Raw genomic sequence first — 16,938 nt, 5'->3', positions numbered from 1 at the left:
TTTTTTTTTTTTTGAGGCAGGGTCTCGCTTTGTCACTCTGCCGGGAGTGCAGTGTTGTGATCATGGTTCACTGCAGCCTTGACCTCCTTAGGTTCAAGGGATTCTCCCACCTCAGCTTCCTGAGAAGCTGCCTGGCTATTTTTTTTGTATTTTTAGTAGGAATTGGTTTTGGCATGTTGCCCAGGCTTATGATGAACTCCTGGGCTCAGGCAGTCCGCCTGCCTCAGCCTCCCAAAGTTCTGGGATTACAGTCACGTGCACCACACCCGGCCCAGTTTTTCTCAATTGTCATTTTGCACTTTTCTTACTACCCATTGCGGTTGAATAGATTTTCACGTGTTGACAAGTCGACAAGCCATTTGTGTTTTCTTGACCATCCTTCTCCTGTTCCTGTCCCTTACCCAGTTTTCCATGAGGTTGCAAATACTTTTCTTATTGATTTATAGGACTTCCTTTATATGTGGTGAATTCTTGATTTATAGGAGTTCCTTTGTATAGGGAGAAAATCAGCCCTTTATAATATGTAATTCAAGTCCTTTTTCCTACAGTGTAGTTTGCTTTGGCTTTGCACTTTTTTAGTTGTTCCCCGCCCCCCCCCACCCCAACCAGGGCCTCTAGCATTTAGGTCATGCTTAGAGAGATCTGCAATTTGAGAACAGTTTTACTTTTTTCTTTTTTTTTTCTGAAACAGAGTCTCATTCTGTCACCCGGGCTAGAGTGCAGTGGCGTGATCACGGCTCACTGCAGGCCCCTCCCAGGTTCAAGGTATTCTCCTGCCTTAGCCTCCTGAGTAGCTTGGATTACAGGTATCCACCACCACATCTGACTGATTTTTGTATTTTTAGTGGAGACAGGGTTTCACCATGTCGGCCGGGCTGGTCTCAAACTCCTGACCTCAGCAATCCACCCACCTCAACCTCCCAAAGTGCTGGGATTATAGGCATGAGCCACCACGCCTGGCTGCAATCAGTTTTTAAAAATCTTATATTTTCTTCTAGAACTTTATGGTTGTTTTAAAAAAATCTACATTGACTTGTGTAATACTGGGATCTAATTTTATGTTTCTAATAATAATCAGTAGTGATGATGCACAGCCATACAAGGATAAAGAGCCTTCCAATAGATTAGATTTGGTGCCATGCAGTTGTAACAGACTCTGCTATGACTACTGACAGCTGAACTGCATCATGAGCTTTGTGGCTCATGTATATACCATAACTAATTCTCCTTTGTTGTCCAATTTTGTTTTCCCTGGAGTTAATAGTTATCTTGCTTTTCCTTTGCTTCATTTTTCACGTGCTTATCTAATTAATTCTGAAACTCTTACCTGTTGTCTAAATCTCCTTTTAGTCTGTTCAAATTAATCAGATCATTAGATTTCCTGTTTCATCCTTGAGAGACCCTTGTCTAGAAGTCTTCAGACGGACCAGGTTTCTCTCTGGCCTGGTCAGTGTCCTGGGGTCTCCCCCTGCTGTATTCTTGTGGGTGGGGGGGGGTTCCCCTTGCCTCTATTACCTGATGTAGGATCTGTGTCCTGGACAGCTTCAGGGATCTCTCCATGACCCTGATCACCCCTTTTGCCTCTCTTTCCTGAAATCTGTTTCCTAGAACTTGTCTTCTGATTTCTGTTTTCTCCCCTTCATTCTGGCAGAGCTCTTCCCAAAATATGTGGGGTGATAAATGCTTTGAGACCTTGTGGACTTGATAGAAGATCAGAAAACAGGATCATGAGCTGAGAGGCTGTTTAAGAAGTAGTTGAGGCTGGGTGCGGTGGCTCACGCCTGTAATCCCAGCACTTTGGGAGGCTGAGGTAGGTGGATCATGAGGTCAGGAGTTTAAGACTAGCCTGGCCAACATAGTGAAACGCTGTCTCTACTAAAAATACAAAAAATTAACTGGACATGGTGGTGGGCACCTGTAATCCCAGCTACTTGGGAGGCTGAAGCAGGAGAATTGCTTGAACTCGGGCGGCGGAGGTTGCAGTGAGCCAAGATGGATCTAAAGTACTCCAGCCCAGGTGACAGTGTGAGACTCCATCTCAAAAAAAAAAAAAAAAAAAAGTAGTTGAAATGTTCAGGTGTCCCGTACTTCCTGCTGCGGACAGAGGGATCAACTGTCAATCCCTACTGCACTCACCCAGTGTGGTTCGCAGGGCAGTAACTCTGTTGGTGTGTATGTAATGACTGTATGGACTTGTTCACTGCTAAGCCAGATAATGCCCTATGAGGATTTTCTTCCAAAACTGTGTTTTTATTGTTGTTGAGATAATTCATTTTTTAAAATTTGCAATTTATCCATGTATCCATTGCTAATAACCTCCACCGACCTATCAGTTGTCTTTAAATGAATTTGTACTATCTCTAAGCCATATATAGCCACTCTGTTCCCCCATCATCCTTTTTCCTGGCACTTCACCTGTAGCATCCCCATCCTTCAGCTTCAGTCTGAGTGTGTTGTACTCTAGGCCTAGTTCACAACCATCATTCAGGGGCTCTCCTTTACTTCTCCTTTCTTGGACACACTCTTTTCTGGATTCTGTGTCATCTCATTTCATGGTTTATTGCATTGTTTTGGTAGAACACATACACTAGTAGCTTTCTCAGAAAGGCACAAGGAGCTATATGTCTTTTGAATCTTTAACATATAAAAATATCTTTGCTGGGTGCAATGGTACATGCTTGTAATTCCAGCTCCTTGGAAGGCTGAGGTGGGAGGATTGCTTGCGGCCAGGAGGTCAAGACCAGCCTGGGAAACATGGCAAGACCTTCTCTCGTCTTCTGAAAGAACACCACCACCACCAAAACTTTAAGGCATGCCTAGATTTCCTTGATAATTTTACTACACACAGAAGTAAACATGGAAACGATTATCCTTGAAATTTTGAAGACATTGCTCTGCTGTCGCTGTCTTCTAACATACTTTGTGTATGATTTGATTTTTTCTTTTTCTCCCTGGGACATTTTAGAATCTTCTCTTAAGATGATTTTAAAGTTTCGTAACTTCTGTCATGTATCTTGGTGCAGATCCTTTTAAAATTAATTCTGGGCATTTTGCTTTCTCCATTTCATCTGGAGACCATTGTCTATCAGTCTGATACATTTCCTAAGTTTTAAAAGAATAATTCTTTTAAAAAATATTTCCTATTGTTTACTAGGGCTTTAGGAAGATTCTCTACTTTCCTACCTTTAATATTTTCCATCTAGTTACGTTTTGCTTTACTTTCTGTGAGATCTCTTCAAATTAATCTTTAACTACAGAAATAAAACTTCCAATTATCCATATGGTTAATTTTAGGGTGCTCTTGGCCTTTTTTCAGAGCATCTCATCTTGTATTTTGGAAGAGATTCTTATTCTCTTGGGGATACATTTTAAAACATTTTCTTCTCCCTAGAATGTCTGCTTTTTTAAGACAGTCTTACTCTGTCATGTGCAGTGGTGTGATCTCGGATCATTGCAACCTCTGCCTCCCGTGTTCAAGCAATTCTCTCACCGCAGCCTCCCAAGTAGCTAGGATTACAGGCATGCACCACCACGCCCAGCTAATTTTTGTAGTTTTAGTAGAGACAGGGTTTTGCCATGTTGGCCAGGCTGGTCTTGAACTTCTGGCCTTAAGTAATCCACCCGCCTCAGCCTCCCAAAGTGCTGGAATTAAAGTGTGAGCCACCCAGCCTGGCCATCTACATGTTTATAGAAGGCTTTTTCTCCTTGTCTTTGTTTTGGATCTGACTTTCACTTTGCAGGCTTTCCTTGAATGTTTACTGAACCTTGGCTGATCTAAGGCACTTAAAATTGGGTTAGAATTTTTGTGCCTATGGATGGTGCCTGTCAATTATTGATTTTTCTTTAAAATGATGAAGCAGCAACTGGTCTTTTGTCAAAGGAAACCTTCAAATATCAGTATGTGTGCTCATTGAGCATCTCCTGAGGATAATTCCACCAGCCCTGCCTGGGATAAACCTGGATAAGCTCTTCAGGAAGCAGGATGGAGGAAGGGGACGGTGGGGTTCCCTGGTACAGTAAGTAGACTGATTCTTCCTCAGTTCCCACCACCTCATGCCTCATTTTCAGCCATGAATTACACACACACCCTCTTTATCATTGTGCCTGGTGTATGTTCTAACCTTCCTGGTTCAATGTCTTTGGGTAATACACTTCTTTGGGGATTGGGGCAGGTAGGAGAAGGTTCCTGGATGCAAAGGTCTAGCCTCTTCGTATAATGACTCACACCCTCTGTTCCCCACACCTTTCCCCCTCCCCTTCAGCATGAGCCTCTTGGGCTTTGGATTACAGCTAGTGCTTGACTTACGACCACAATTGGTTCCAGCAGACCGGTCGTAACACGATTTGGTCGTAAGTTGAGTAGGCTATATGTAAAGTACTGTGAAATGATGTTATAAAAATCTTTGTCATATTTTATCATAATTTTCTTTCATTATTACATATCATAATTGTCTTTGTTCATTTTATGCCATTTGTATCATCTCTACACCATTTTGTTTCTTATTTTTACATTCGTCAGGTTTAAGTAAAACACTGCATTACCAGTACAACTGGTTTAATATTTGCAAAACATACAAAATTACAAAATACAAGTGCATACAAAAATACAAAATACAGGTCTAAAAAATACCATAGGAAACATTTTCCCAATTGCAAAACATATCAAAATATATAAACATGTACGAAACATTTTATTGGCCACTGGTGCTTGGCTGCGGATCGTTGACGTTGTCACCTGAGGCAGCAGTTGGGGTTACCGGAGTTGGTTTTTTCATAAACATGGTGAGCTTTGTCTGAATTTTGTGTTTCTTTTTTTCTTCATAAATTTCACGATACGGACGGAACACATCGTATGCCATCCGTTCAATCCTTGCAAATCGTTCGATGTTTGGGTCCATTGCTTCGAAATGTATAAGAAGTTCATTCAGTAAAGATAAACCGTCTGATAATCCCTTAGTGGTGAACTTTCTTTCTGGCTCCTCCTCTTCTTTCTCGGCTTCTCTTCTTTCTTCTTCCCCACTCTTTTTTCTTCCAGTTCGATTAGCTCTTCATTTGTAAGTTCTCCGGATTCTTCGTCTAGCAACTCTTCGGCATCTTCCATTTCACACTCCAAAGAAAGGTCTTTAGCGAGTTTTACTATTTTTTCCCAAATCGTTTCAAGTTCATGTTCACTGTCAAATCCGTCAAAATCATTAACATAGTGCTTAACACAGTTTTTCCAGATGCCATTCATGCACTTTGTCGTCACAGCCTCCCAGGCTGTAGCGATATTCTTGATACACATCAAAATGTTGTAGTGGTTCCAAAAATCTACGGCGGAGCAGTCGTGGCTAGCGATTGTGGTCGTAAAGTCGAATGGTCATAAGTTGCATAGTTCGTAAGTCGATCAATACCTGTATTTTGTTGGAATTCTCTGAGCATCACTGATGATACAAATCATTACAGACCCCTCTCGCTTTCCATCACCCAAACGCCAGTATAATCTCTCATCTGCTCTTGTTCCTGCTGCTGCTGCTCTGTGTGTGTTTGTGTGTGTTTGTGTATGTATTTGGTCCTCTTAAAATAAGTATGTTTACCGTAATTTTTATAGGATTTTTGGTGTGGAAACAGGCCTGTGGTTAATCTGCCATGTTTAACTGTAAGTCCATTTTATTTTACTAAGGTGTAAAATAAGGCAGTTTAAAAACTACTGTAACGGCAGTAATCACACCAGAGCTACACTGTTAAACAATTGTGCAAAATTTTAATTTTAATTTTTTTTTTAATTTGAGATGGAGTCTTGCTGTGTTGCTGGGCTGGAGCACAGTGGCACAGTCTCGGCTCACTGCAACCTCCACCTCCCTGGTTCAAGTGATTCTTCCGCCTCAGCCTCCCAAGTAGCTGGGACTACAGGCGCATGCCAAATGCCTGGCTACTTTTTGTATTTTTAGTAGAGACGGGGTTTCATCATGTTGGCCAGGATGGTCTCGATCTCTTGAGCTCGTGATCCATCTGCCTTGGCCTAAAATTTTTATTTTCTAAGGCTGCAGATTCAGTCAGATATTCATGGATTAGTCTAATTTATATGATTTCCTTAAAACCTCCCTCCCCCATAATGAGATAGACTCTGAACTCACATGAGAGTGTGAATGACATTTTTGAGTTGACCATTCAGACTTGTGCCCCTCATGTATCTGCACACAGGTTCGGTCACATTTCTGTATCTCATTTTCTTCCTTATCCCACAGAAAATCAAATTCAGCCTGAGGTTTTGTTTTGTTTTGCGTTAAGTCAAGTCTCTGGCTGCAGATGTTGTCATGCCCTGGGGGTGTCTGGCAGCTATATCAGTGGAGAAGTTCTCTTCTGGATGGTAACAAAGAGAAGATGTCACTGACGATGCAGGGCCATGGAAATCCGGCTGTTCTTTTTCTGCGCTATGCTATTTGTTGGGCGGGGTAGGAAAATGTATGAGAATTCTAGTTCTGATTAGCCGTGAATGAGACTTTTCTCAGTGGGAGTCCTCCAGACACCAGGGTGTGGAGACTGACTTCATTTCTGCTGCTTAGGGAGGTCTCAGTGGCCATTGGCACAGCGTGCTTGGAAGGCAGGAGAAACTGGCAGGATCAGCAGGGCTCTGAAAATAGGGCGTCATGGGGGTTGGCACCAGGGCTGGGGCTGGTCTCCGTCAGTGCCACTGAGCAGTTATGTGACCAGCTAGGTTTCTGGTCTCCTTGACCCCCTTGGAATTTCCCCATGACCTCACCTCCCCAGGGGTTATAGCCAAAAAAATGAAAATCACAGAGCTGCCTCTAGCACAGCACCATTAAAATACATGAAACAAACAGTTCCTTAACGTTCAACAGACAGGAGCAGAGAAAAGTTACCTGTTAGACCTTAAACTGCCCACTTCCTGGCTTCTTTTAGACCTTGGGCAAGTGTGATAGTTTCCATATTTATTTTTTTTGCAAGTGGAAAAGCTGGAGAGAGAAGGAAGTGAGCTAATAACCAGCTTTTCAAGAGCGCTGACTTCTGCATTTCTTAGTACAGGATTTTGCCAGGCCCTTGACGTTCATTTAAAGAAAAACAAGAATTCTTTCTCCTTGAACATCTGTGCAAATCAATGGGGGTGGGAGTCTAGAGCCCAAGGAGATATGAGATAACGTAGCACATTGCTGAAAGCTAGGATGAGACACAGCAGATCCACGCTATTGTACTGCATTGGCAACAACCCAATAGCAAAGGAGACCAATGAAATGTGTCAAAAAGATGCATTCACAGTGTGGTATAATCACATTTTGAAAAATGTGCAGTAGATACGTGGGGACATACACATTCTGGTTGCTTCATAAATAAAAGTAGTTAAGGATGTCTGTCTTTGTCATGCTTTTTAGCTCCAGCATTGGATATGTACTTCAAAAAATTCACTGCATCAGTTTGGCATAGAGCTCTTTTCAAATTCAGCATCGTTTCAGTGCGTTTCAGCCTTCTACATAGCTCTCAGCCAGGAAATCTCAGGTTTAATTAGGTCATTTGTTCTTGAGAGTTCTGTCCTTGCAAAACAGGAGAGGAATTTTTATGGGCAGTTGGCACACAGAAAAAGTCAACAGGAAAATGTTCCTGTTTTCTTCAATTTTAGGTGGTACTTATGAAAATTCCTTAGGAATTTTGTATATTTCAAGATATTAATCAATCTAAGTACAATGTGTTCAGGTTTTGATTTTCATGTGCTCTAGGTTTTTGCCTCTCTGCGTGGAGTCTTTGGAATCCTAGGGGGTTTGTGACCCTGGAGTGCAGGCCTGTGAGGCATTTTCAGGATTTCAGAAGCCCTAACCAGAAACTTGCAGTCATGGGGAGGGGGACCGGAGCTGCCTCCGTGAGTCCATGCAAGTTAATGAAAACATCAGAGCATTGTTTGGTTTTGCCATATTTTTCTCACATTGCTCATGTTGATTCAGAAGGACTTAATAACCATTACGTGTGCCTAAAGTGAACAGAAAAAAGGTCAAGTCAGTTGTTGCTTAACTGCAGCCTGGCTGATGTGTTCTTCTGACAGAAAGGATCGAGGTCGGGGTGTGATGTGGTGGGACCCGGTCCAGACAGGATAAAGAGCCGGTAACCATGGTGCTGACTTTGAGAGCCAGCTGGCCTCACACTTCAGTTCCCCAGCAGTGTGCTGTGTAAGGTGGTGCTGTGTAAGGTGGTGGAGTGCTGGTGGGGAACTGCCCTCATCCCTGTTCTCTGCTATTTCAGCAAAAGACTGAGGGGTCGCTCCAGCGTTGTGACCTTGGAGTGCAGTGATGGGAAGGACTCAGCTCCCAGGGAATGTGTGCACTCCCTGCAGTACTGCTTGCTTCTTTCCTTCCAACTCCAGAATGTTTGTTTCATATATTAATGTGAAAAATATACAGAGAAAAGACTGGAAGGAAACTGGCCAAAAATGCTAGCAGATTTTAACACTCTGTTAGTAAACCAAATTGCCAAATTTAGCAACGCTTAGCAGTGATCGCCTTTCTGCTTAATTTTGCAAATGATCGATCATGAACCTTATTCTGTCATTTTAAAAATGGAATAAGAACTATATATCTTAGTGTATATTTGAAATGTTTTCAAAAGGTTGGTGACTCGGAGCACTTGTTGACAAGGTTCACAGGTGTAGCTGAGTCTGGTGTCTATGGGGGGGAGGTCTAAAACAGACATGAATCATTGTAAAGAAACTCAAGTGAGCCTTGCGAGGAAAATCCTGGAGCTAGAGCTTAGTTTCTGCTTCAGAGTGCCCGAAAGTTTCATATTTCTTCTTTTGTGCAGATTCCAAATGTTTTTGGAAGGCTTGAAAGTGAATAAAATAGCCCTTTGACAGAACTGACAAAAATGAAGGGACTTAGGGGGAGGGCCCAGTTAAGTCATTGTACACAAGCTTTGTGTTGTTAGCTTTGGCAAGGACAATTCTTAGAGAAAGCTCTATGTGAAATGCCAGAATAAATGGCTCACTTTTATGGAACACTTGAAATGTCTGCCTTATCGACTATCAAGTTTCCATTTTCTCTGCTTGAATTATATGTATACAGCACATACTATATATCAGGCACTGTTCTAAATACTTTGCTAGTTTTCACTTCAAAACAACCCTGTGAGATAGATACTACGTATGAGGAAACTGAGGCACAGAGAGGTAAAGTAACATACCCAAGGCTCATGCAGCTGTAACTGGTAGAACTATGACTTGAATCCTGTCTCACTCCTGGGTCTGTGCCCTCACCACTTCTCTGCTTGTGACTAGAACCTGGCCATGGTGGTGGGTGGGTGGATGGGTGTGGTTCAAGGTCAAAGTGAAGTGGAAAGTTTTGCTGAAGTTCGCTCTGCAGCAGGTGCTTGGGTAGCCAACTGCTAGGTTGCTTGGTTTGATTGACTTTCCACTGACTGATTTTTTATTGAGATACCTGTTGGCCATTAAAAAACAGGAAGTATGTGAGACATGGTTTCAGCCTTCAAGGAATTCACAGCCAAAGTTGAGATGTGAGATAGGCTTTTATGAAAATTTACATAATCTGAGTCAGTTCCTTGTAAGGAACTCAGCTGTGAGGAACTCAATGCAGATCTGCTGGTGTTTGTCTTGGGAGAGGAATATGTTGCCATTTTAAGTGAGAGGATGTTAACATCAGCCAAATGAAATCAAATCAGAACTTAAGCGTGGATATTCTTCTGTCAACTCCTCCCCTCCTTGGTTCTTAACTGATATCCCTTATGTGCTCTTTTACTAACTCTTGAACCCCATCCTCTCCCATTCCTCCCAGTCTTGGTTCCGTCATTCCTCCGGTCTCAGATACCTGTTCTGTTTTAGCTTTTTTGAAAAAAAAATTTTAATTGTCGTACAAAACATAAAATTTACCCTCTTAACCATTTTTAAGTGTTCACTCGTATTAACTATATACATATTGATGTGTAACAGAGCTTTATAAGTTTTTCCTCTTGCAAAGCTCAAACTCTGTGCCCATTTTAAACAACTCGCCACTCCTGCTCCTCCTAGCCCCTGGAAACCACCATTCTACTTTCTTTTTATGTAATTTTGACAACCCTAGATACCTTATATTAGTGAAATCATACAATATATTTGTCTCTTTGTAACTAGTTTCTTTCACTTAGCGCAGTGTGGTCTTCAAGGTTCATTCAAATTGTAGCATGTGATTCTTAAAAGGATCCGTTTAAATCTTTAAAAGGATATCCTTCCCGTTCAGGCTGTCTGTATGTATGTATGATACTGTGTTTGTCCATTCATCCATCCATGGACACTTGGGTTGTTTACACCTCTTGGCTTTTGCGAGTAACACTGCAGTTAACATGGGAATGCAAATACCTGAGATCCGGATTTCAGTTCTTTTGGTTACATACCCAGGAGTGGGATTACAGGAGCGCTGTCACCTCTAATCTTACTCAACAGGCCGCTTCTCCCCAGTGTCTTGAAAGACTTGAGTCTTTCTCATCTCTTTTTTCCTAAAAAACAACAAAGTGTATTTTTAAGTGTGAGAATTATGGGAAACCTAAGCCATGGGAATTTTACCCTCATCGGGGTCTTCTGTGAAATGGGAATTTTCCCCACTTTCTGTAGCCCAAAGCTTCTGCAGTTTCGCCATCAGCTCTTTGGCCGGGTTGAAGATGCCACCAGTCGGCTGGTCACAGACGTAGCAGCGCGGGGTGGCCCGGAAATGCCCCAGCGCGCAGCTCTCGCAGAAATAATGCCTGCACTTGGTGACCACTGGGTTTTGAAAGGCCTGGCGACATATGAAACACTTGAATGGTATTTCCTCTTCCTGGCTTCCCACTTCATGGTTTTCGTCCTCGCAGATACCGTAGCGGCCCTCTTCCAGCTCCTGTTCAATTTGCCACCCGTGCTTGTAATCGGAACGGTCGTGGAGGAATTTGCAGCTGTCCCCGAAGCCGCAGAATCCGGTCTCCTTGTAGTCCTTGCAGATGTCGGGCTGGTAATCCCAGCGCACGGTGGCGCGCAGGTGCCCTGGCGCACGGATGGGGCCCTTCTTCGCCATTCCTGAGGAGGTGTTGCCCATGGACATGTCCTTGGGCTTCAGGTACCTTGGGTAGTTGTGGATTCCCCGGTAGATCTGGTCGTGCTCCCGGCCCCGCAGTGCCTCCTGCACCCGCTGGCTGCGCTTGAAGATGGCCTGTGTATCACGCTCCTTCTCGGTGTCCTGCTCGAAGTCAGCGGTGGCCCCCATGTCCTCTGGCCCCACCGGCTTCGCCGAGCGGGTGGACCTGTATACCACGCCGAGGCTCTCGGGTGCTGCCTCCTCGCCCCTCAGGTCGCAGTGAGCCGCCTTCTGCCAGCCATGGAGGCCCCGGGGCCTCGGTGCCACCCGCGGGGGCCTAGTCACCACGTCACCCTCATCCCCGCTGCTGCTGCTATCTCTGCGCTCGGGGTCGCATGCCGGGCGCTTTCTGAGGCCTGCGGCCCCTTTACGTCCAGACTTTTTGAGGAGGAAAGTGCACGTCTGGTCTGCCTGGTTGGCCGTCCTTCCCGGAGAAGATGGTGCTGCCATGTTTGAGTCTCAGGCTCCAAACAGCCTTGGCGTGCGCCGCTTTTGCGTCACTTTTGCGTCACCTTTACGGCACTTTGCGTAACCTTTACGCCACCTTCACATCACTGCACGTCGGGCGTGGCCCCTACCATCCTAAAAAGCGAAAGCGTGTAAAAGAAAAGCTTCTCCTAGGCTGGGTGCAGTGGCTCAGGCCTGTAATCCCAGCACTTTGGGAGGCAAGGCAGGCGGATCACCTGAGGTCAGCAGTTCAAGACCAGCTTGGCCAACATGCTGAAATCTTGTCTCTACTAAAAATACAAAAATTAGCTGGGCGTTGTAGCATGCGTTGGAAGTCCCAGCTACTTGGGAGGCTGAGGCAGGAGAATCGCTTTAACCTGGGAGGCAGAGGTTGCAGTGAAAGGAGATCACACCACTGTACTATAGCCTGGGTGACAGAGCGAGACCCTGCCTCTAAAAAAAAACACAACTACAATTTCCCCTGCCCTTCCTTCCCTTGACCTACCCCGCTAGCCCTCAGATGGATTCCTTGAGAGTCATCTTCACTTGTTCCTCAGCTCCCTCAGTGCACACTCATTTTTCAACAGATTCCTAAAAGACTGGGTGGAATCAGTCCAGGTCATAGAGAACCTCTCGTGCTCATCCTAAAACACAGGTGCTCGAAATGTGTATTTAAAAGCAACTCATGCGCAGTGCAGAAAACAAAAAGATACAAGTAAAAAATAAGACACCTATAATCCCTCCCCTCAAAGATAACCACTGCCAGCAGTTTTCTTTCTGTTCTTTTCATCTAGCCTTTGTTAAAAGACTGTCATATCACACTGCACCTGTGGTTGTGTAGCTGGCTTTAATTTTTAAATAAAAGTAACATGTAAACATTTCAGAAAAAATTATCAAGCACTTATTGTAATGGAAATTAGCTGCCCCCTGCCAGTTTCTCCACACGCCAATTCCTGGTACCTAAGATAATCATTTTCCTTTTTTTTTTTTTTTTTTTTTGAGGCAGAGTCTTGCCCTGTCGCCCAGACTGAAGTGCAGTGGCGTGATCTCGGCTCACTGCAACCTCTGCCTCCTGGGTTCCAGCAATTTTTCCTGCCTCAGCCTCCCAAGTAGCTGGGATGACAGGCGTGTGCCACAACACCCAGCTAACTTCTGTGTTTTTAGTAGAGACGGGGTTTCACCATGTTGGCCAGGCTGGTCTGGAACTCCAGACCTCAGGTGATCCACCCACCTCGGCCTCCCAAAGTGCTGGAATTACGGACATCAACCATCGCACCTACCTTCAAATATTTGTAGTCCTTTTTTTCTTGTGTTTATCTTCAAGTTGTGAAATAATTCACTTAGAGAATTTAAATGGATTTCAGTTCTTACTTAGCCGATGCATGCCATAAAATGTTATGTGCAATTTCTTTTTCAAATTTAGGTTCTATCTTTTTGCTTACTAGAATGGAAGATGAGATTTAACTCACTGGTAGTGCTTGCAAAATACTGGCTGCTGTGGGAAGAGGGAGAAGTTGTGTGGGTCTCTGTTCCTAGACACCAAGGCATCCTCAGTAGGAAGAAATGTGATAAATAAGCCTACAGTGTAAAGAACAATCCACCATGTGTCATTTTTCTCTTAGGATAGTAATTCTAGGTTTTTCTTCAACCGTTAGAGCCCATCTTTCATGTTGGAAGTTTTCCTAAAATACTTGGTTATCTCCAGCTGTTGATACTTAAGAGTGAGGCGCGTAAAAGCTGGCTGGAATCCACTGGTATTGTGGGGCATGTACACTGGTGGACTCTCCCTTGTGTGATTCATTTGGAACACGTCTTTTTTCTTGGGGACCCATAGATGTTGGTGTCCATATTAGTAGGTTTTCATGCTGCTGATAAAGACATACTTGAGCCTGGGCGGTTTACAAAAGAAAGATGTTTAATGGACTTATGTTTCCATGTGGCTGTGGAAGCCACACAGTCATGGCAGAAGGTAAAAGGCATGACTCACATAGTGGCAGACAAGAGAAGAGAATGAGAACCAAGTGAAAAGGGTTTCCTCTTATAAAACCATTAGATCTCATGAGACTTATTCACTACCAGAGAACAGTATGGGGGAAACTGCCCCCATGATTCAACTATCTCTGATAATTGGGTCCTTCCCACAACGCAAGGGAATTATGGGAGCTACAGTTCAAGATGAGATTTGGGTGGGAATATAGCCAAACCATATCAGTGTCTGTAGGTCTTTTCTGCCGGGTTCTCGAGTTTCTACAGAGAATTCTCTCATGGTTCCACTGTGGGGTGTGATCTTTGCTGCCGTAATTCTGTGATAAGAGCTGTAGAAGTGGACTGGGAAGGGAAGGCCTTATAATTTGGTGTGTAAACTTTGACTTAATCCCTCATTTTCAGTACAGCATTTTATTCCTACCTTTGGTGGGTTCTGGGCCCTTTGAGCATAGGTTCTCCCAGATTCAGCCTCCACAAAAGAGATACCTCCTGCTTCTGCCAGGCTAGGGAAAGGGTAGGTGCCTGGCTGCATGGGGTAGGATATTGTGTTACTTTTGCATTGCTTTAAAGGAATGCCCAAGGCTAGGTAATTTATAGAGAAAAGAGGATTAACTGACTTACAGTTCCATAGGCTGTACAAGCAGCATGGCGTTGGTATCTGCCTCTGGTGAGGGCCTCAGTAAGCTTCCAGTTGATCATAGTGGAAGGCAAAGGGGGAGCAGGCTGTGTCACATGGCAAGAGTGGGAGGGGCCATGCACTTCTAAACAACCGGACTGTGAACTCAGTGCAAGATCTCACTTATCACCCAGGGAATGGTGCTAAACCACTCATGAGGGATCCACCCCATGATCCAGTCACCTCCTACCAGGCCCCACCTCCAACACTGGGAATCACAGTTCAACATGAGATTTGGAAGGGAACAAGTATCCAAACCATATCAGAGATTTTTCAGATTCTCAGCCAGTCTTCTTGTGTGCAGCCATATCTGTTTTCACTGGTATTTGATTCTTGCAGTTCCTGGGATTTGTCTTGAAATTGGTGTGCTGCTGCTTGTCATCTCCCTCTGCAGCCTTCAGTTTCAGCCTTCTTCCAAGTGAGTTAAGATTCTTCAGTTCACTTTCTTTCTTCTAAAATAGTACTGATGTTCTTGTTTTCTCTGCTGTCTCTCTCTTCTGGCTTGTTTTATGGGAGTCTGCCTTTGTAAAATAATGTTTATCATTTTAGTGGGATTTTGGGAGGGAATAGGGGTGAATGCCTGAGTGCAGTTGGTGGTGTTGAATGAGGAATGTAGTGGGCTGACTTCACTTAGTAGGTATTTTCCCCTGTTCCTTAGTATTTCTCCATAATGTGCATTTTAATGCCTGCATGATGATCAATTATATGATTCTATTATGCCTTATTGTCCTGTTATTTTGTTGTTAGATTATGTGTTTCCTCATTTATATGCCTTTCCCTGTCTTTACATTTGCTTTCTTAGGTTAGATACCTAGAAACAGAATTACAGATTTTAAGCATTTTATTATTATTATTTTTTTGTGACGGAATCTTGCCGTATCACCCAGGCTGGAGTTCAGTGGTGTGACCTTGGCTCACTAAATGAGCATTTTTAAGACGTTTTTTCTTTTGAGGCAGAATTTCACTTTGTCACTTTCTGAAAGAGTTTTATTGTAGGTAATCAACCAGGCATGCATGAGTATAGCTGTTTCATTGCAGATAGCACTTCTCCTCACTGATTTAGGCCCACAGAGGTCTACTAAGTGAATGAAAAAAATAAGATGAACCAAATGAACTTCATTAATTCTGTCAGCTTACATGTTATGAAGTTTCGCTGTCTGAGGTCACATCCTGGCTCTGTGACCTAGAGCAAATGACTTAACTGCCCTGGATTTTAGTTTTGTCCCTGTGAAGTGGGCAATAATAGGAATAACAATAAGTGAATAGACTTAAGTTTAGATTTTGCCTGGCAGGAATGGATGGAGAAGCGCAAAACCAAGAAAGTCAGCAATAAGATTTTTCTTTATTATTAAAAAGTGACTTGTTTGGAAAGAGGTGATACATTCACATTACAAAAAAAGTCAACCAATACAAAAAAGTACAAAGAAGAAATGAAAAAACTCACCCTAAATCTTACCATTTAGAAATAATATTGTTAACTTATTATTATTATTATTTTTTTTTTAGAGAGAGAGTGTGTCACTGTCACCCAGGCTGGAGTGTAGTGGCACAATCACAGCTCATTGTAACCTCAAACTCTGCAGCCAGACACCTGGCTGATTTTTGCATTTTTTTGTAGAGACAGAGTCTCGCCATATTACCCAGGCTGGTCTCAAACTCATGGGCTCTAGTGATCCACCCGCCTTGGCCTCCCAAAGTGCTGGGATTACAGGGGTGAACCACCGTGCCAGCCACAATGTTTTATTTAGAGAAGCCCTGGGTAGGTACTGTGTTCCTTGAGGTCTTACACTTAAGCATAGCTGTTCCTTGCTTTTGTATTTGAAGGACAATTTGGCCGAGTACCAAAGTCTTGTGCCACACTTTCTTGCCCTCAAAATTTCTTCAGACATTGCTCCCATTCTTTTTTAGCACTGGATATTTCTGGAGGAGAAAGCTGAGGCTGGGTGAATGTTTCTTTCTTTTGCCTTTGACTAGCTTTTTCCATTGGATGTGCCCAGGGGGTTCTCTTATTCTTTTTGAAGTTTAGAGTTTTACCAATGTTGCATGGGCATTGGCTGTTTTATGTCACTTTCCTGGTATAATGTCTGTTGCTTTAAGCCTGTCTTTGTATCAGTAAAATTTTAAGATCCTTTAATATTTTTGCATATATTTTGAATAATGCTCACTTTTTAGGAACCATATGGTTATGTTTTATCTCCTTTGTCTTCTAAATCTAGCATGTTTTCTTATCATTTGTGTATCTTTGTTCCTCTTGTGGTTCCTTTTAGTAATTTTGAGTGATATCCTTGTTTGCTCTCTGCTTTTGTTTATAGTTTACACTGTGTTTTATTTTTGTGGTTACGTGGTTACGTGGCTTCCATTCTGAATTTTTTTTCCAGTCCATTTATTTCTTCAGCTCTATCAGCCCATTTAAAATCTGAGATTGATGTCCGTTCTTTGGAATTTTATATATAGTCTCTGAGCCCTTTATTTTTAGAGGAAGCACTTTATCTTTAATATTTTTGAGCCAATGGAGGACTATATTTTCAGAGCTCTTAGTCTGTTACCTTTGTTTTTCAGGCCCAGCTTCCTGGGTGTGGGACCTGTGTATCCACATAGAGGTCCGTGATGGGACCAATGCTCCGTTCTCATTGTCTTGAAATTCTTAGTAATTTCTCAACAGGCAGGTGCAGTGGCTCACACCTGTAATCCCAGCACTTTGGGAGGCTGAGGCAGGCAGATCACGAGATCAGGAGATCAAAACCATCCTGG

At 43.2% G+C, this 16,938-nt stretch overlaps 2 protein-coding genes across 7 annotated transcripts in view; one reads left to right on the top strand and one right to left on the bottom strand.

The window, feature by feature from the left end:
- FARP1 (FERM, ARH/RhoGEF and pleckstrin domain protein 1) overlaps positions 1-16,938 on the top strand; it is a 330,763-nt gene that overhangs the window by 25,652 nt on the left and 288,173 nt on the right. The window lies entirely within an intron of this gene.
- Positions 10,095-11,561, bottom strand: RNF113B (ring finger protein 113B). The gene is made up of 2 exons (XM_037739090.1): positions 10,574-11,561; positions 10,095-10,467 (listed from the first exon to the last, which is right to left on the bottom strand). The coding sequence occupies exons 1-2, from the start codon at positions 11,526-11,528 to the stop codon at positions 10,454-10,456; spliced, it is 969 nt and encodes a 322-aa protein (XP_037595018.1). The 5' UTR covers positions 11,529-11,561; the 3' UTR covers positions 10,095-10,453.

The sequence above is a fragment of the Cebus imitator genome, unplaced genomic scaffold, assembly GCF_001604975.1.
Source record: "Cebus imitator isolate Cc_AM_T3 unplaced genomic scaffold, Cebus_imitator-1.0 Scaffold62, whole genome shotgun sequence".
Taxonomy (NCBI): domain Eukaryota; kingdom Metazoa; phylum Chordata; class Mammalia; order Primates; family Cebidae; genus Cebus; species Cebus imitator.
This window is presented reverse-complemented; position numbering and strand designations above follow the sequence as displayed.

Excerpts from the sequence above, each read along its gene's own strand:
- RNF113B (XM_037739090.1), bottom strand. The coding sequence starts at position 11,528 with ATGGCAGCACCATCTTCTCCGGGAAGGACGGCCAACCAGGCAGACCAG.